We start from the raw sequence: 20,860 nt of genomic DNA, 5'->3' as shown, positions 1-20,860 counted from the left end.
GCTGTAAAACCAGGCTCAGGATCCCCCCAGGCTGTCCGGCCCGGTGACCATACGTGTATACAAAAGGATCTTAATTTACAGCAATTACACTTGGTCTTGTGGTATTGACTCTCCCCCCTATGTCTGTAACAATTCAGGTCAGAATCTTATAAAAATAAAGCAAACAAAACAAAACAAAACAAAACAAAAAACAACCCAGCACCTCACAGCATTACTGTCATCATTTTATTAACAAAAGGAACCCATGGGGTTCAAACCAGAGTACAAAATACAATCTTTATTTTTTTTTCCTGTGGGTTAAACTGTTACATTTTTAATAATAAAAATAAAAAAGCTTTCATAGTTAACTTATCAAAAACAAAACCCCTGCCTATTGAGTTTCTTATTGTGCAAAACAAAAACATCAAAATTAAAGTTCCGCCCACGGAAGGATTTTGTGTGCCCGAAGATGCACATTTTCAATGTCACAATGTTTGCATCAAAAAGAAAATTCTAAGGCCACGGTTTCTCTGCAAACTAAACAACAGAATAAGCAAGCAATAGCAGCTGCATTTTTATCTTCATTCCCAAGAACTCCGTTCCAATGTAGACTTCTCTACATTCGGAAAATAATGTCTTGATTATAGAAAGGTATGCAGTTTCAACCTACTGCTTAAGGTCAGATGGGCGGATACCAACTCCATAAGGCGAATCATCCCTTTCGGCTACTCTGTTAAGTGCTACGACATCAGCTGTGCTTTCATTTGGGGAGCACATCTCATGATTTCTCTAATACAGGTGACAAAACAATCCTAGTGAAGGAGCGCGCGAAGCAGTTGGGAGTCAACTACTTGGCTTTTCCACGTGGGGCCAAACAGCTCGACTTTCTCTTCCTTCACACCTTTCGCTTTGTGTCTTTCACTGTGTTTTGGTATCATTGTGTTTTGGTATCGTGACAAAGCGTGTAAACTACAACTCAGAAGTCAAGAAACGGCTGAAGGTGGCCTTTTTTTGTTTTTTAAAGTAAAAGCAAAATTGTTCCGACAGCACTTACGTACACGTTACCTGCTTAAAAACACACCAAGAACAAAGCAAAACAAGAACAAAACAAAACAAAAAACCCCACAACACACCAAAAAGCAAAGCAGGGAATGAACGGGGTGTGACGATTTCGGTACCACCATTATCAGTATAACAGTTGTGTATTGTGATTTTACACAGTGGCTTACGGTGAGAAAAACCTGCTGCAGGTGCTCACGTGATTACAAAGAGAGGTATGTCCGGAAGGGCGAAAAGTCTGCATCTACCTCATGCTTGTAGAAAAATCCCTGATCGGAGGGCCGACTAACTCTAAATACAAACTTAACCTTAGAAAAAGAGCTTTCACACTCGTGACTGAATGTAGGCTGACGGAAAGAAAAGAGGACTCGTTCTGGCGAATGAAGTGTGGTGTTCTGCATGGAAGCACCAGGGTTTCTGGGTCGAACCCGTAGGACGTGGAGAAAACCAAAGTACTTGGCTGGTCGAAAATCTCTCCTGCGGGAATCCCTACCTCCCTTCCATGCGGTGTCCGGGGTGCTCTCGGCTCACGAAACTAACAGATCAAAGGACGGGCACGTGAGCACGTGACCAGGAAGAAGAGGGGAACAGGGGGACAGGAAGAACACTGCTCAGACTTTCAGCAGCAACACAATCTAGTCGGTCGGAATATCCTGAGGTTAAATGATAATAAAATATTGCACCAAGACAATAAAGAAAAAAAAATCACAGTTTAAATAGAATTACTAAAGAGTTGGAATAATAACGTACAGCGTGGTGACTGCCGTCAGTAGACTGAAGTCTCTAGGCAGGAATTAAGTTTTTGTTTTTGTTTTTTAAATGGTACCCTCAAAATTTGTACCCTCTTTTGATTCTGCATTTATTTCGAAATACCCTTTGGTATACATCTATTAACTTTCATCTAATGCTAACCTTATAGATTTTTCCCTTGGTCCACCTGCAGATTTAGCGATCGGCGAGATAAGATTGGGACTGCCAATTAGCAGGAACTCCACGGAAGGCTTATCACGCCTGGTGTTTTAAAAGGATTCTGATAACCCCACTAGAGGTAGGTTAAGAGAGGCTTTTGTTGTTTTGGTTTTTTTTTGTGTAGTTATCGAGGTATCCTGAGGATGCAACCTTTTTTTCCCCCCCCCTTTCTTTTTCTACTATGATCTTAGGTAATTAAGACACGGGAAAAATCAAACACCCTAACAGAGTACTTGAAGGGGGTAAAAAGTACAGCCTTCCACAAAATGTGTTCTCAAACTGAAATTCATCTTTCCCCTCTGAACGGACATGCCTTGCAAGGAACTCTTTCTTGGTTTCATAATACTGTACAGCTGATTTACAATATGAAACTGTATTCCTTCATTAGGACCTCATAAAAAGATTCTCTCAAGAACTTCAGTTCTATGGGACCTGGGGAGAAATCATGAAGACCCCGACGTGTTGAGGGTCACTTCGTATTTAGAGTGGACCTTTTTCCTATTTATACACACCTCTGTGCTGCTACCTTCTTCAAGATCAAGGCTCCCAACGAGTCCATATTTCCTTAAAGCTTAGGGTAACTTCTGTTCCACCCGGAGAAACCTGTTTAAAGGTACGTTCGTCTAGTGTTTCCACCACCCACATGGATTCTGTTCTCTTGGGTCAAGCGCAGACACCCTTCACTTACTCTCTCACCACCAGGACTTCCATTACGTTCTGTGACTTGTCACATCTTCATTGGATCATTTAAAGGGGACACATGACGCTACCATACATTTGTGCAACGCATTCTTGTCAGCCCACTGGAAAGTTCATGCATCCTTCAGTTTCTATCACCTTCAATCTTGATGTTCGTGTATGTCCTTCCCCTAATCTTCTCTCCCTCTCTTTCCATAAAGGCAGCGGGGGAAGAACCAACATTCTAATCGGATGATGATCACAGTGATTTCTGGAATTTTTTCAGAGAATGAAGGACACAGGCTGGGTCTCTTCTACATCAGCAGGGTGAGGATCAACCTAAAAAAACAGACCAAGACACTAAGACTACTATCCCAGCACTCTCCAAAGGGTCATGGTATCTGTTTCTAATTATTGGTGGTTGTAAGCTGAGCTGCTCAAAGCCTATCAGTAATAAGTCCCAGTGGGCCACTTAAATTCTCCGTGTTCTATGGCCACATAAAACATTTTAAAGGCAATCCACGGTGCGCGACGTGCCTGCTGTAGTTTACAAGGCAACCGTTACAGAATGAGGTGATTGGATCAGGGCTAATCTAACGTTACCCGAGAAATTTTTTAACTATGTATCCCCTGCTCATTAGGAATCAGCAGCAGATACTTACGGAGGATTATTTACAAACAGCAAGGCAGAAGTCTCATCTTCTTTTGCTTTGCTTACCTCTGAATAGAGAGGGGGAGGCTGGAAGCGGAATTGCTGTACGCAGGCAAACACAGGGCAGCATGCTTCTCCCTCACAGTCAGGGGGCTGAGGGTAAGGAGGGACGTGTCGAGAGAATTCTTCCTCGGACACCACGTCTGCATAATTGGGTGGCGCTAAAACAAAAATGGAGTTGGATCTCAGAAGTCCGTGCAAAGTCAATTGCGTTAATCTGCCGAACTCTTACCAAAACCAGAAATGTAGCTAAATGTGAAAACAATGTTTTTTTTTTTATCCCCGCTCTAGTAAGCGAGTTTTTGTGCTTATTGCAACAAGACATATTTAATCAATTCTGCTTTTGTGAAATCACCACGAACACTGACTATGTTCTATTTCGAGAGGTGGATGTTACAGTGCAGGCAAAACAGATCACGTAGACGTGGTTGCAGAAAACACACGCACTCTACGCGTACTTGGACCATTTTCTCATCGTCTTACTCCTAATGAATGGGAGTCGGGAGTAGAAGACTTGATTCCTGGCTCTGCCATCAGCAGCTTTGCGTCCTGGATAAGCCAAGCTCTCCACGTCCCTTCCAGGAACACCGTTTTCTAGTTTTTAGTACCCGGAAGAGTCGGGGCCGCTGTTAACAGCAGTAGTAATGGTCATCTAAGCACTTCTGTCCTGACCCCGCCTGCTCTTACTCTACGTGTGAACTTCTCGCTCAAAGCTCCTCAAACCGTCGTACCTTCCGGCTGCTCTGGCAGCGTCAGCGTCAGCCAGCTCATGTCCATGCTGAACCGGCTGGCGGTGCTGGAGTTTCTGCTCCCAAAACCGTTATATGGGATTGTGCCAATCACTAAGGGAAGCTCGAGCATCAGTTTTTTAGCACCAGGAATGTGAATATACACCTAATATGCCAAACACACAAACAAACAAAAAAAAAACAACAGCAAAAAAGAGAGAGAGAAAGGCAAAATATAGGTTAAACCTCATAGTAGATGGACCAGTTTATTTTTTCACACAAACAAATCTCTCTGTTGCCTGCCACCGCTCCAGCATACAACTGTAAATCATCCTGACCAAATGCAACGGACAACAAACCAAATGAATGGCGCACGAAATAGAGAATGCTCTGTGATGGGGAACCGTAGCCTTAACATCCTTCAGCATAAGGGAGCATGCCCTACACACAGCAATTGTAGAAAATGAAGTAGGTGCTTTCAACATAACCAGCCCCCTGCATGCACCTTAACTCTTTCATGTGACTTAATTAAATGCCTCAGGGGGATAGGTTTGGATTACAGACAAAGGCCAGTCTTCGTCACTCCAGCCTGTCGGAATGCTGGTGTAAAGTGACATCTTGTCAGCCGCTAAATGTACATGCTTGGTGGGGACACGGCATCAGTTACTGCTCCGTTCTACATAGTTTTCATTTTAAAAAAGCACTCTGGAACACGGGGGAAGGGAAGCAAAAATAAGATAAAAACATAGAGGGAGACAAACCATAAGAGGCCCTTAAATACAGAGAACAAACTGAGGGCTGCTGGTGGGGTGCAGGGGGGTGGGTGGGCTAAAGGGGTGACGGGCATGAAGGAGGGCACTTGCTGGGATGAGCCCTGGGTGTCATATGTAGGTGATGAATCACTAACTTCTACTCCTGAAACCAATACTATACTATGTGTTAATTAACTTGGCTTTAAATTAAAAAGTAAAAAATGAATACACTTTAAAATATATATATGTATAAAAATAAGCTCCCTGCTTACAGCTAAGGAATAGTCTACTCTGATAATGCAGCAATCCAGGATGGATGGAGTAACAGGCGGAATTTTTAGAGTCTTCCCGTGCCACGTGTCGGTGCCCCCAGAGGCGATGTGGTTTCCTCGCACGTTGGCGACCATGTGCCGGACGGTCTTTGTCTTCCCGCTGGCCAAATACGTCTGCGTTTGGAAAATGGCAGCTTTGGGAACGATGAGGCGGGAGGAACAATTCTCTATCTCCGCATAGATTGGAATAGCTTCTCCTGAAAAGGAAACAAAAACACCTTCAGCGACGTTTCAGAAAGCCCTCCCCGCGGTGAACTAGAGCCATTACCAATTAAAGCTGCAATGTCACAAAGTCACTTTGACAAGAGGGCATCTCTGACGGGAGGCTTGTACTGTAAATCCGCGTCAGAGAATTGAGGAATCGCCGCAGCTCACGGCAGGTGCCGCTTTCTAATTACGGCATTGTTTGTCTAATGTAGCAATATCAGGTTACCAATTCTAAAGACGTGAATGGCCAATATCTATAAAAATTAAGACACACCAAGAAATGGCCCAGGGGTGTATAAAGTACGAAAGATCACTGTAGTGCCTATCAAATCAAAACCCGGCCAACAGGAGAACAAAGACTTTGTTTTTAAGGAACTAGTGTTCAGGCACAGGTAAGACAGTGGATGGAGCAGCAAGTTTTGCATCCGCGTTACACATGCACCATGACACCATCCTGTACCACGTGGGGTTCCAGTTGGCCGAGCCCTGGAGCGGGGGCCAACGCCACTGTACGAGAGCGGACCCTTCACAAACGGTCACGCCGGTGGCAGTCTGACTGTTCAGACTGTTCACGGTCTACATCGCAGCCCCCTATACTTGGGGGCTTTCAGACAACAGTGCTCTTCTGGGCAACACCACCCTGGACATTCTGCCGAACATCGAGTCAAATGCTGGCATTTTCCCAGGCTTCTTATTTTAGACTTTGTCACTAAAGCGAAAGCACTGAAGTCAAAAATGCCAGGAGTTGGACGAGAATCTACTCATCCACTCAAAAATACTTAAATATCAATTATTTATGTGAAAAACAGAAAACCATACTATTCACATCTTAAAACAGTATACAGTTCGTAAATTACAAAACACACTATTAAAAATCACTTGCAATTAGCTAATAAAATCAATGACTCTTCCACGTGGACTTTCAAACGTGTGCTTACCATTACAGTATCCCTTCCTTTCAATTTTGGCACTCAGCGAGACTGGACCAGAAGTGAAAAACCAACAGCCAACCATTTTCTCTTGAGTTTTCAATACAGGGGTCTTGAAAATTTCAAATAATAACATGACTTTAATAAAACTAGCAGAAAATTCACAGAACTTAAAATCGTGTCATTCTTTATTAAATAACTGTGAAGAAAGGTCTTCCGAAAAACAAATCAACACTTTTATCCTCATGTGACAGACTAGGCAAAATACTTAAGTAAAACACAAAGCATAAAAAAAAAATTCTCTTTTTAGGAAAACTAAGGTGAATTCTCAGACTCACATTAGGTGACACCATCCTGTTTTACCCTGTAAATCATTATGTTTCTGGAAAATGATTTAACATCCCTTAAAGTAAGTAATCAAAAATTGTAGTCATAACTATTAACATGACAGAGATACTTTTTCTTTCCTTTTTTAATTTTTTAATGTTTTTTTTATTTTTGAGAGAGGGAGAGACAGTGCGCGAGTGGGGGAGGGGCAGAGAGAGAGGGAGACAGAGAATCTGAAGCAGGCTCCAGGCTCCGAGCTGTCGGCACACAGCCTGATGTGGGGCTTGAACCCACCAGCAGCGAGATCATGACCGGGGCCGAAATCAGACGCTCAACCAACTGAACTTCCCCGGGCGCCCTGATACTTTTTCTTTTAAAAACCTTACGTGTGTATTAGGGAAAAGGAGAAATGGTATAAAAATCAATAATCAGAACATTGTACTTGTTTTGGCATCTAAACTGTAGAACAAGCAAACAGTCTCATTTCCTGAATTCAAAAGTACATTAGTAGGCAGAAATTTCAAGTGCCCTTAACTTAGAATGTTTTGGGTTTTAGTGTAATGGCAGCAAGATAAACCCAATGTCATGGAGCCACAGGGTTACTGAACATACCGCCCTGCTCTCTACTCCACAGCATCGATGGAAATGACTCAAGATTCAAGATGCTCAGTTGGAAAGATACACAAACCAAAAGCTCATTGTAAAACCCAAAGCCGCAACATTTTTTACTTATAAAAGAATATTAAAGGATTACTAGTTTCTCTTTCTGGCAAAAAAAAAATAAAATCTCTTTAAATCATTTGCCACCATGGTGCCATGAATAGCTTAGAAGTAGCTAACTTCCCAATTTCGAGTAGTTTTTAAAAATACAAGACAGTATTGTCAATTTGCAAAAAAAAAAAAAAAAAAAGTGGTCGGTGGATGGTAAGTTTCAGCTGTAACTAGCTGTGAGCCGGGTCAGCTGGGTGCTGGCTGTTCTAGAATTCTGGCCACAAGGGGCCATGCGACCAGGGCATAACTGTTATATTTTCACACTCTAAAAGTGAACAAACCGTAAAGTCTATTCAGTTTTCGTATGAAAACAGAGCAAAACACCTTTTAACTCCCGTTTTTTTCCCTTTAAAAACATTGGCCAGAAAAAGAAACCCCCGATACTAAACATACATGTTTGGAACATCAGTATCATGATGGAAAGTTTAAATTATCCCAGTATTTTCTAGGAAGTAAAAAAAAAAAAAAAAAAAATCATTCATTCATATTTAAATGAAGAACCATTAGGTCCTCATAGCTATCATGAAAGTACAAGGTATAATTTTATATTATTTTGATAATATGGGTTTAGATAAAAGAATCTAGCTCATTAGCTCCCATCTTGCCTATTCTGTTGTTACTTATAGCCTAATCTTTCTTATCAGCCTACAGTATTTCTGGTGATTATTAGAAGTTCAATGCTTTAATGTGGCCAAATCTGTCATAAGGAAATGATAAGTGAAAGGCTCCCCACAGCAGCTGCGTGCACTTACTTAATGTTAGAAAATGGCATGCAAAATGGAAGGATACATAGCATAATGGCCTGAGCTTCAATAACAGGCTGAGCATGATTAATACTCTTCCATAATTACTGTTCCTCAACCTGCTATTATTGAAGAGTTTAGAATACCACAGCCCTGTGAATGTGGCCGCTCTGGTAAAAGTAACCACTCTCTGTGTGTGCATTATTATTATTAAGCCTTATTAATGCATTTCAAGCCTGTATAACTTTTTGGCAAAAGAAGCCCCGAACAACGGAGACATAATCAATAGTATTAACACACACAATTTGTAATTTGCCCGGCCTAGAATCACACATTTAGAGTGAATGCCCATGGGTTACGAGATTCTATCAGAAAGTGACAGGACAGACGACCACTAAACTGGCTCAATGTACATAGCGCAATTGAAAGCAAGGAGGGAGGGAGGGAAGGGGGAAGAGAAGAAGGAAGGACTTACTAATAATGCTGGTGTGTTGACATCGATGTGACTAATAACCTGAAGTTCCCGCTTCACACTCTGATCAGGTACCTTGGGTCGTTCCAAAACTGCTCTCACGCAGTACTGAATACTTCCGTATTTCCCGCTGAATGAGGTTACTAAAGGTCTGAAACAAGCCAAAGACATTAACTTATAAGTTCATCTTTCAGTTACACACAACTGGAAAAAACCCTTAAAATGTTGGTTTTGGCTTAAAAAACAAACAAACAAACAAACAAACAAACAAAAAAACCAAGAGTGTGAACAAGGTAAGTCTATCCTGGGGCAATGCAAGATAAACGGGTGTAACGGAGGGTCAGCAGGTACGTGGTACCCACACATCTGGCAGGGCATGCTGCGGAGAAAGAAAATCATGAAAATAATAGTTTCACTTACTCAGATGGGAGCTGAAAGCTAAATGGAAATTCATGTTTTCCAGGCTGTAATAAGAGGATGCCTTCACCTAAAAAAGAAAATACATTTTATCTAAGGTTAGTATTAGATCAAGAATTTTCACAACCTAAATCATATTTTTTTTAAAGGAGGTTTTCCTGGCTATAATATCCAGTGTACTCCATAAAGTACAGTACGCTGAGATTTAGAGAATTAAAATCTGAATCAGCCTACTAATTTTAATCAATTTCAAACCACACACACACACACACACACACACACACACACACACACACACATCTTCTATCTTCAAGGAGACCAATCACACAAGTAATTACCATAAAGTGTCGGAATCTAGAGTTCCCATATACATACATAGGTGAACACGAGTGCATGTATGTACACGTATACATATACATAAACATTTGTTCACCCTACTCATAGACTAGCACAAGTATACTAACATAATATTATTACTAACACACATCAATATTAGTATGTTAGCATATGGTACACTATTATGCTAACATGAGATATCAGTATTCAATTGCATTTAAAACTGATTTAACAAAAAATACATCTATTTATTTTGGGTATGGCATAAAAATCAGATTCTGTATTCCTTGGACAAAAATGGAAAAAGGGGGTGAAGAATTTCCTTGGAGAATTACGAATATTGAGTATATGAAAGAGCCAAACCAACAGGACAACTTATTAGGTAAGAGTCCTGCATTTGCACGTAAGCTCTACTGATTAATAGGTGGCTAGTTCAAGTTCAGCGGGGTGGGCCAAGCACAAGCATGCCTCCTTTCTCCTGCTCTGGGTCCAGGTCAGCCAGCTCCACTGCATCGCACACAGAGGCTTATCCCTGCTTGTCAGAAGGCCAAGACACAGGGTGGATGGACCCTGCAAGGCCAGAGGCGCTGCTGGAGCTCCGATGAACACACAATCTGCATCACTCAGATCCAAAGCCAACTCCGGGGCTGCCATTTGGTTAGATAGCTCTGCAGAGATCCTTATAAACCTTCCCCGCCTTTTCTGTTCATCTGTTCAAATTTAGGACTAAATTCCCTCATCAAGGGTGGCCTGATTAAGACCAAGAAAGGGCAGGGCAGATGAGAACTCTGAGATTTGCCTGTCAGTTGATACTAAAAACAGAGATTTCTACTGTATCCATTAAAATAAATAAATAAATAAATAAATAAATAAATAAATAAAGGGCTAGTGATTTTTTTCCACTTAATTACTAGAAACAATTCAGTTAACATTTCAACCTTGTCTTTTTAGAAAACAGGAATGCATTATTGGCCCATTTAGTCTTCCGAATGTCCCCAGTGTTCAGTGTATAATATATGAGGGGCAGAATAAGTATAGTATCTTCCACGGAAAGTCATTCAAACAGAAATATGACACAGAGTGGGTGACCTGGAGGCAAAGTGAGCAAGTGACAGGAACATGAGGCTATGTTAAAACAACAGTGACTGAGACAGTCCCCAAGGCTCATGTGTGCTCAGAGACACCCTAGAAGCCTCAGCAGTGTCCCAGCAGTGCTCCAGCACTGGACGCTAGGGAAGCCTCTCCCAATTTACTGCCATCAAAGTAAAAGGCTCAAGGCAATCCCAGTGCTCCTGATGGGGGTAGACTACAGTTCAAATGTATCATCATTAGATTACTGGATATGACAATTCAAGTACTTTACAATGTTCAGAAATGGAGATTTCATTTGAGTTCAAAATTTATAATGCTTAGATGTCAGGCACTGTGGATGCAAAGATGAGTGATGGCAACTGTCAAACAGACCAGGGGAGGGAAGGAGGCCACAGACACACACACCCAAGTAATGACCACAGAGTGCCCGAACCTGGAAAGGGGATGATGCCTGTCCCGGACCTGAGGGTTGTTGGCACGGAGATGAGCAGGGCAGGGTTTCAGACGAAGGGAACAGCATGAGGCCGAGCACAATGGGCATGTGTGGAGAACAGAGTTACCCAGGATATTGAGAGGTTAAGAGATAAAGTTCTCTCATCATAGACAAAACAAATCCACACCGGAAGCATGTAACATTTAAAATGAAGACTTTCAATCACCTCCATGCATAAATAGGAACAAAAATTGAGAAGGTTGAGAAATATAGGTTATAGTTTTTGGAATCAAATCTTAGTTTTCTTCCTCTTATTTATTATTATTATTATTATTATTATTATTTTATTAAAAAGGTTCACAAGCTGAATCATGTGCTCATTTATGCTTCTGTTGTCTTGGCTCATTACGTGTACCTCATACAGTGAAGGCTACAATTTCACAGAGAGGTGTTCCATTCACTAATGTTCTTATAGCCCAACCAACCTCCTAATTCAGGGCACCCAGGGGCCATGGGAGCTATAATATCATTACAGGGACTTGGGTTCAGGAAGGATGAGGGACTCCCACAAGGACAGACTGCTGGTTGGTGACCAACTGAAACCAACTCTCTGGTCTGTCTTGTCTTTCTACCACAATTCCTCAATTAAAAAAAAAAAAATGAAGAGTATCGATCACAATGGCAGCAAGCTGTTAGATTAGATTTAACAATGCCAAACAGTTATCTGGGGATATTTCCTGAAAATAGATCTCATAGGCACATTTCCCCCAAATCTAGATTTCTAAAAAATCTAGGTGATTGGAATTCACCTAGGTCTTGGAATTAAATGACCCCCAGAATCTATGACCCTGTAAAGTTGATAACCTCTTCCAAGCTACAGATGTTATTGTTATTTTTTCTCAATGAGATCACCTTAAAAAGAGTATGATTTTTAAGGGTTCCTGCCTGGCTCGGTTGATGGGGCAACTGACACTTGATCTCAGAGTCCTGAGTTCAAGCCCAAGTAGGGGATGGAGCCTACTAAAAAAAATTCAACAAAACAGATTATGATTTTTATTTTTAAGTATTTATTGCTTTTTGAGAGAGAGAGAGAGAAAGAGAGAGAATGGGTGGGGGAGAGACAGAGACAGGGGAACAGAGGATCTGAAGTAGGCCCTGTGCTGACAGCAGCGAACCTGATGTGGGGCTCGAACTCAGGAACTGTGATATCATGACCGGAGAAGAAGTCGGTTGCTTAATTGACTGAGCCACCCAGGCACCCAACAGATTATGATTTTTAAATGAAACATAATCTTTGCAAATATTTGTTATGATAAAAGAAGCAAAAAAATGTTCAGGTTGTCTAGACTTAGCCGTTCTATTCCACCAGAATGAAAAAGCAAGATCTAACTCGTGAATCAAAACACTATTAGCCCAGGTTTTACCAAGGCAATTCTTATTGCTAATTCCAGGTCCAACTGCTATTAATGTTGTATCTATTTACTCGGTAGTTATGGGCACAAAGATATAGTGTCCAAAGTCCTGGACAAAAACCACTTCTCTCTTCATGACCCTTGACGCCAGTCAGCCATCTTGAAAATCTGCCCTGTCTCTGACCATTGGGGGAAGCGTGCGTGGGCAGATCCCGGAAACCGTACCCATGAAAGGGTCACCCAACACAATGCACTTGTGAATCCAAAAGAAGGCTTTGGTTCCAGATATGTTTTTTCCTTGCTACAATATTTGGGATCACTGGATTCTCACATACTTTGAGGATTTAACTGGGAACAGTCTACTTCTCCATAGCAAGACAAGGCAAAAGTGCACCTACTACTATTCGTTTTGTAGAAGACACAGCAAGGGGCAAAGCAGTGATATACTGCATTTGACTCTTCAAGGGAGGGGAGTTTATACCATTATCTCATTTTATATATAAAAGCTGAAGCTGAGAAGGCAGAAGAGTGAAATGGTGTAAAGAAGCTTCCACCAACTGCATGAAGACCAAGATTCCCTGTTCCTAGTATTTTCATGATTAAGAAAAGCAACTTTTGCATATTTATTATAATTACAAAAAATCTTAACATTTACATATAATATAGAGATTGAGGAAACCTATATAATGGGTTACCACTTCTGGAAAAACCTACACTATTAACTGGACTCCACAAGACTGGACAAGAAAGGTAATTCTTCCTCCAGAAACTCTTACCATGCCCAGATCCCACTGTCTCCAAAGGCCTAAGGGGGTTGGGGGGGGGGTGTGGAAAGGGATGTTGCAATGGAAACAAAAAGAAGCAAAGAATAAACGACAAAGAATATAAGGCAGAGGCAGAACTCTTAAGTTTCCCTGCTTCCAGAAGAGGGAAGCCAAGTAAGATGCTCACGAAACACTTCCTTTGAATTCCTACCTACCGCTCACGAACTACTTCCCCTCTTCCCAGGACTAAGGTTTTGCTAATTCATCATGAACCAGATACGAGCGTCTACGTCCAGAATGGGAACGGGAGGCCCATAAACCAGTGGGCACCACAGCATGGCCCCTCAAAGACGGATTCCGCCCTCCATTCCTCAGGCCAGAAGGGACAGGACCTAGATCCCCAGAACCTAGATTTCTGTCTGCTCATCACAGGTTCCCATAGCAACGGTTCACTCCGGGGACCGTCCTGGACGGTCCCGGGACGCCGGGCGCGGTGAGGCCCGGGGGCGAGGAGCCAGCTAGAGGTGCGCACCCACCACGCGAGATCGCCCCGGTGCTTTGAACTGGGGGGCACGGGCATTGTTACCCGCCCGTCACCCGCGAGCAAACTGAGGCTCTGGCCACCGGGTGGGCGGACCCCAGCCGCGGATCCCGCCCCCGCCCCCCGGCTGGTGGGCTTCCGCTTGCGCGCGCCCTCCCGGTTCCTGGCAGCCCCTCTGAGGAGGCTCCCGCGGCCCGGCGGGGACTCCGGGGTCGTCGCCCTCGCTCACCGGCCGGGGGCTCGCGCAGGCTCAGGCGCACGTTCAGGTACTCCACCTCCGACGCGGCGGCGGGGGCGGTGGCGCCGGGGCTCGGGCCCCAGGCGGCGGTGGCTCGGCCGTGGGCCTCCAGGCGCAGCGCCCGCAGGGCCACCGGCTCGGCCGCCTCCAGCAGCACGTGTCCCGCCACCGTCTCGCCGCTCGAGTAGCAGCCCTTGCGCTCATCCTCGAACACCAGACCCAGGCTCTTCACGCGGCCCTCGCAGCCCACGGCCGCCGCAGACCCTGCCTCGCCGCCCATCCCGCCGGGCGATGCGGCCGCGCCGGGGAGGTCGGCAGCTGTCCGGAGCCGGCGTGGCGAGCAGAGCGGCGCCGCTGTCACGGGCGCCCGCGGCACGCCGAGGGCCCCGCAGCCGCTGTGCGGTGCCCGGTGGAGCCCTAGCGCGCCGTGGGGCCTATCGCTTTAACAAACCCAGGTGGGACTGGTAAGGGGCCGGGACAGCCCACCCCCGGCGCGCGCCCATAGGCCGGCTGTGAGCCCCGCCTGGTGCGGATTGGTTGTAAATGGCCACCGAGTCATATCATAGGCTCTCCCACGCACCGGATGGCGCAGGTAGGCAGTGCGTGATCAAGCAGTGGTGACCAATCGGGATACGCAGGCGTACACGTGCACAGGCCGCTTATTGGCTGGAGCAAGGCACAGTCCTGGGGCACTGACCAATAGTAAGGCGGTGCGCCCATGTGGACAGATAGTGGGAAACAATATTTGTTAGGGAGGGGGCGGAACCGGGAATCTCCGGCTCGCAGAGAGTCAGTCGTTCCCATGGTTACGAACGGGGGCGGGGTTTCTGGCTGCAAGGGGGAGTGTTTGCAGAAGTCGCAGGGTTCGCTCTGGAATATGAAGTTGCGGCTCCAACTGGCGTGTATTTATGATTTAATCTGGATTTAATACTCGTGGGGGAAAGACATGCCCTGGAAAATGGAACTCAGCAATAATTCTCTTGTCAGCTTTGGGGGGAGGAGCTGTCTGGAAATTTAATGGCTAACTTGGCAACTACTAACCTCCAGGTTTTGGAGCCCCGCCTCTCCCGGGTTTCGGAATTCCCAGCCTGAGAAAGAGCCTGTAAACTGGAAGAATGCGGGCTGTAGAAAGAAGGGTGTAGTTCTCAACCTGGTACAACCCCTAAGGAGTTCTGGGCTCACGGCCTTTCTAAGCAGGGAATAGCCACAACACTGATTCTTCCTGCTATAAGTAAGATCATGAATCAGGTTGTTTCTAAATAATATATGCTACCCAAGTTTCTGCTCCACCCGAAAGGATTTCCTGACCTCCGTGTCACAGTCCAGAAAATTTCTAGTTGTTTTGATGACTTGTTCTCCACACCTACGGCTCCTTTCGCCTGTCCTCGTTTCAGTTTGTCCTTTAATGCTCCATTCCTTCTCTAGTCTCAATTTTGTTTTACCATCTAGCTTAGCTGACACTATCTGGCCATTTTCTAACCCTTTTAAGTTCTTCTCTTACTAAATTTCCAAGTTTGTGAGCTGTTATCACAGATTGATCTTGTACTGAGATTTAAAACCTTTCCTGAAGTAGCACTTCCTTCCTCCCTCACTCCCTCCCTTCCTCTGTTTCTCTTTCTCTTTCTCCTTCTCTTACTCTTTCTCTTTCTCTTTCTCTTTCTCTTTCTCTTTCATTCTCTTTCTTTCTTTCTTTCTTTCTCCCTCCTTTTTCTTCTCTTTTCTTTCTTCCCTCCTTCCCTCCCTTTTTAACTTCCTTCTTTCCTTTCTTCCAAAAGAAAGGTTGCTTTACTGCTTTCTTTGAGCTTAAATTGTAATGTGGAACTTTACTAAGGCTTTGCAATTTCAAAGTGTCTTTATCACTTCTCAAAGAAAGCAGGAAAGGACACAAATCTCTGTGTAAAGTTCTGAAATAGCTGTTATTTTCTGATCATTTTATCTAGAAGAGTCCTCAACATGCAATTATTTGGCCGCTTTTCTTTATAACACTACCTGACCTTATATACTTATTTGCATATTGTTTATCACCCCTGTTTGAAGCACAGAACTTGTTCTCCTCATTGTTGTACCTCTAGCACCTAACAGAGTTTAGGACACAATCAGCACTCAATAAATGTTTGTTGACTTGATTGAATGAATGAATCCTAACTCATACAGTATTTTTTGGCTCTGCAATAAATGTATAGTACTCTGCCTCTTACTCTAGTCTTCTTCATCCTCTCTAGGCAGAGAGGCCATCTCTCTCCCTTCCAAAATAAGTGGCTGAGAAAGGGGGAAAGAATAGGGCCCTAACAGTTCTCAAAAGGCAGAAGTGCACATATGACATTCTGTGCTGAAAAAGATCAGGCTCCCTTTGCTCATTTGTCAGTGAATAATACTTTGAGTACAGGGAGCAGAATGCATGGCCAAACATTGGCTTAAACAATAAGTATATTTCTTGTGTACTTGACCAGAAGTCCAGTAGCAGGAGCTCTCAAGGTTGGTTCATCAGACCGCTCTTATCTTTCTCCACTGCCATATTCAGCTCCCTTCCTGGTGACAGTGGTTACCACAGCTCTAAGTATCCCAAGGCAGAATTTCAAAACTAAAGTGAGGGAGTCCACACTGGAGAAAAAAAAAAAAAGTAGGGGTTTTTTTTTTTTTTTTCCCTTCTCATCCTCTCTCTCTTCTCTTGGAAAAAAAAAAAAATCTATTTCCTAGATGCCCCAATAGACGTTCTTACATGTTGGCAAAAACTGACTTATCAACTCACAAAAGGAAATGATATTTTTACAATTCACTCAGACCAGTGATTTTTCTCTGGGGTTAAACAGAATCAGAGCTCTGTTAGCAAATGGCTGTTGAGTGGGCGATCAGAGCCATTTGACTGGCTTCAGTGGGCCTGGCCATTTTGGGGTAGAGTAGAGCCACCTCAGCCAAACCTTAAAAAAGGAAGGTATTAAAACAAGAAATATTCTACAACTAGGCAGATGGTAATGTATTTGGTGACCCACCTCATTCACAGATAAAATTCCATTTTTGTTGCGCATACGTTATTACGACTATTCAAGTTCGGCTAACATTAATATAGCAGCATATAGCATATTAAAAAGTAAAAAATCCAATCTGATAGTCTCTGTCATTTAATTTATGTGTTTAGACCATTTACATGCAATGTAATCATTGATATTGCTGGTTTTAGATGTATCATCTTATTATTTGCTTGATTTGTGCCTCTCTTGTGTGCATCTGTGTTTCTCTGTTCCTGCTTTCCTGCTTTCTTTTTAATTATTTGAATGTCTTTTAGTAATCCATTTAAATTTATCTATCAATTTTCAGACTCTAACTCTTTGTAGTATTTTTTAAGCAGTTTCTCTAGGGATTACCATGCCCCTTTATGTCATAGTTGGCATTTATATTACATCCACATATACTGATAACTCTACTAGACAATGTTTACATTTTTGCTTCAGATAGTTATACATATTTTAAACAATGCAAGACAAAAATAGTCTATTACAATTACCCAAATAGTTATCATTTATGTTGCTCTTTCTTTCTTTCTTTCTTTCTTTCTTTCTTTCTTTCTTTCTTTTTTAATGTTTACTTATTTTTGAGAGAGAGGGAGTCAGAGCATGGGCTGGGGAGGGGTAGAGAGAAAGAAGAAGACACAGAATCCAAAGCAGGCTCCAGGCTCTGAGCTGTCAAGGCAGAGCCTGACACTGTGAGATTGTGACCTGAACTGAAGCCGGAAACTCAACCAGCTGAGCCACCCAGGCTCCCCTGTAGCACGTTCTTTATTCTGAAGTTCTAAACTCTCTAGGAACATCCTACGTTGAAGAATTTTCTTTAACATTTGTTTTAGAGAAGGCCTGTTAGGAATGAGTTCTTTTAGTTTTCCTTCTTCTGAGAATGTTTTCATTATGACATTATTACTGAAAGACGTGCGTGCTGCGTATTGAATCCTGAGTTGGAAGTTCTTTTCTTTTCACATTTTACAGATGTTATTCCATTGTCTTCTGAGAACTTTGGTTTCTAATGAGAAACCAAGCAGTCATTGAGTTGTTTTTCCTATATATATATAATGGGTTATTTTTTCTGTCTGCTTTCAGTATTTTTTCTTTATCTTTTCTTTTTTTTTTTTTTAAATTTTTTTTTTAACATTTATTTATTTTTGAGACAGAGAGAGACACAGCATGAACGGGGGAGGGGCAGAGAGAGAGGGAGACACAGAATTGGAACCAGGCTCCAGGCTCTGAGCCATCAGCCCAGAGCCCGACGCGGGGCTCGAACTCACGGACCGCGAGATCGTGACCTGGCTGAAGTCGGACGCTTAACCGACTGCGCCACCCAGGTGCCCCGTATCTTTTCTTTTCATAAATTTGATGAGTTGGTTTCCTTTGAGTTGATTTTGTGTGGAGTTCTTACAGCTGTATATTCATATCTTGAACCAAATTTATGTTTTCTGCCATTATGTCTTCAGATTTTTTTTCTGTACCAATCTCTTTGTCCCTTTCTTTTGGGACTTAAATATCATGAATACTAGATATTTCTGATACTGTCCCATGAGACCTTGAGACTCTGAGTTTTTCACTTTCTTTTCCCTCTCTGTTGGAGAAATTGGGTAAATTCTATTGATCTGTTTGGAAGTTCACTGACTCTTTTCTTTGCCACCTTCATTGTGTTTTTTGATATCATCCAATGAATTTTTTATTTCGATATCATATTTTTCAGTTCTAAAATATTCATTAAAAATAGTTTCTGTTTCTATGTTATCTTTCCATTCATAATGAGTGTCTACCTTTATCTCTTTGGGTATGACTATAATAGTTGTTTAAAGGTCTTTGAAAAAAAAATTGGTACCTGGGTAATCTTGAGCTTGACATCTGATTGTCTACTTCCTTGAGAATCAGTCACACTTTCCAGTTTTCTGTATGTTTAGGAACTTTAGATTATATCTTAGACATTTTGAATATTACATTATGTTATTTAAAAAAATTTTTAACATTTGTTTATTTATTTATTTTTGAGAGGCAGAGAGAGACAGAGCACAAACAGGGGAGGGGCAGAGAGAGAGGGAGACACAGAATCTAAAGCAGGCTCCAGGCTCTGAGCTGTCAGTACAGAACCCAACACAGGTCTTAAACCTATGAACCATGAGATCATGACCTGAGCCAAAGTTGAACGCTCAACTAACTGAGCCACTCAGGTGCCCCACATATTACGTTGTGTTAAAATCCTCTGGAGACTGTCCGCTATTTTCATTTAATGGGCAGTGAACCCGGGTATGTTCAGCCTCTTCTGGACTCACCTTCTGTGGGCAGATTTTCCAATGTCGGTTAATTTCTCAAACGCTTTGCTCTCCAGCCGTGGGTCTTTTCTCCATGTGAGCAACTCAGAATGAGCCCAGAACTTGTGTCAGGTCATGCACAGAATTAAGGGCTACTCTTCTCCATTTCTTTCCTCTCCATCGTTTGTCCCATTTTCTACGGCTTCTGGGGGCCCCTTTCCTCTGGAGAGAATTTGCTGTTTCTCTAGAAGTGTTAGCCACACATGCTGCTAAGTAGTTTTCTGCAATTGGAATTACTCTCAAGGCAAAGCAGTGAGGAAAAAAACGAGAAAAAACATGGGGATTTCCCTAAACTCCAGGCCTCAGGGTGCTCTTTTCCCATTTTCTGTAGCCAGAAAGCCAAGTTTTCTCCTTAGGTTTTAGGTGGTGCCAATATGACTAACTTATTGTAGCCCCAGCACCAGAGCCTGCTCTTAGGGCAGAGCAGGAGAAAAAAGAGGAAAAAAAAAAAAGAAGAAAAAAACAAATGTACGTGAATCCATACTGACATAAGTAAATGATTACATAAATAAATAAATGGAGGAGGAAAGACAAATCTTCCTTATGGAAGAATTCCCAGTAAGTGATGTAGATTCTCTTCATTCTCTCCTTGATTTTGCACCAGACTTAGCGATTTATCTCCAATCCAGAAAACACTATTTCAGCCAGATGGACATCATCAGTTATAAATTATGTTGATAGCGTGTACCTCTGATAGGATATCCCGAAAGCAGCACATCACTTCTTTTGATATTCTTTACCCTAACCCATAACTCCAGTCTAAGCATGAGCAAAAGACCAGCACCCTCAGTTTGAGGGACATTTTCCAAAACACCAGACGCGTACTGCTCAGAACTCTCAAGGCCATAAGAAGAAGAAAAGACTAAGAGACTTTCAGACATGAGACTAAATGCAGTATGGTTCCCTGGATTGTATCTTGGGACAGAAGGACATTAGTGGAAAAAACAGTGAATCCAAATAAAGTGTGGAGTTTAGTAATAGTAATAGACAGGTAATGATAAATGGTAACTGTACCCATTAATAGTTTCTTAGTTTTAAAAAATGGACCATGGTAATGTAAGATGTTAACAAGGGCCAAGTTCAGACCCAAGGTATTCTCTGTTCATGACAGTGCCCTTCATTATCATGGTTAAAGGGCAAAGGGAAAGGAAGGAAGGGAAGAGGATGGAAGAGAAGGGAAGAAGAAAAGTGATTATTTTATTTAAAAAAAATTTTTAATGTTTATTTGTGTGTGTGAGAGAGAGAGAGACAGACAGAGTGTGAGCAGGGGAGGGGCAGAGAGAGAGAGAGACACAGAATCCAAAGCAGGCTCCAGCCCCTGAGCTGTCAGCACAGAGCCCGACGCAGGGCTTGAACTCACGAACCGTGAGATCATGACCTGAGCCGAAGTCAGACGCTTAACCAACTGAGCCACGCAGGCGCCCCGAAAAGTGATTATTTTAATAAGAGGAAAGAACAGATGTTCACCATGCCCCGTTTGGGGTCCCTACCATCACAGTATGCTCGCTGTTGACACACAGGTGCCCCTCTCTGGGTTAGCAGTACCTTCCTGGAAATGGGTAGCACTGTATCTGGAGCACCTTGTCTGTCCCCAGGCCTAAAGTGATGTTCCAACTTCTTCCAAAACTGATTTGTGGCAGCTG

The 20,860-nt window shown here is 42.9% G+C and overlaps 1 protein-coding gene across 1 annotated transcript; it reads right to left on the bottom strand.

Annotated features, from left to right (window-relative positions):
* Positions 1–215: 215 nt before the first annotated feature.
* ARRDC4 (arrestin domain containing 4) lies at positions 216–14,418 on the bottom strand. Its single transcript, XM_047863902.1, has 8 exons — positions 13,883–14,418; positions 9,079–9,145; positions 8,662–8,809; positions 6,355–6,457; positions 5,150–5,406; positions 4,129–4,291; positions 3,404–3,558; positions 216–3,024 (listed from the first exon to the last, which is right to left on the bottom strand). Exons 1-8 carry the CDS (start codon positions 14,169–14,171, stop codon positions 2,968–2,970), a joined length of 1,239 nt encoding a protein of 412 aa, XP_047719858.1. The 5' UTR covers positions 14,172–14,418; the 3' UTR covers positions 216–2,967.
* Positions 14,419–20,860: the final 6,442 nt, after the last annotated feature.

The sequence above is a fragment of the Prionailurus viverrinus genome, chromosome B3 (genome assembly GCF_022837055.1).
Source record: "Prionailurus viverrinus isolate Anna chromosome B3, UM_Priviv_1.0, whole genome shotgun sequence".
Taxonomy (NCBI): Eukaryota; Metazoa; Chordata; class Mammalia; order Carnivora; family Felidae; genus Prionailurus; species Prionailurus viverrinus.
This window is presented reverse-complemented; position numbering and strand designations above follow the sequence as displayed.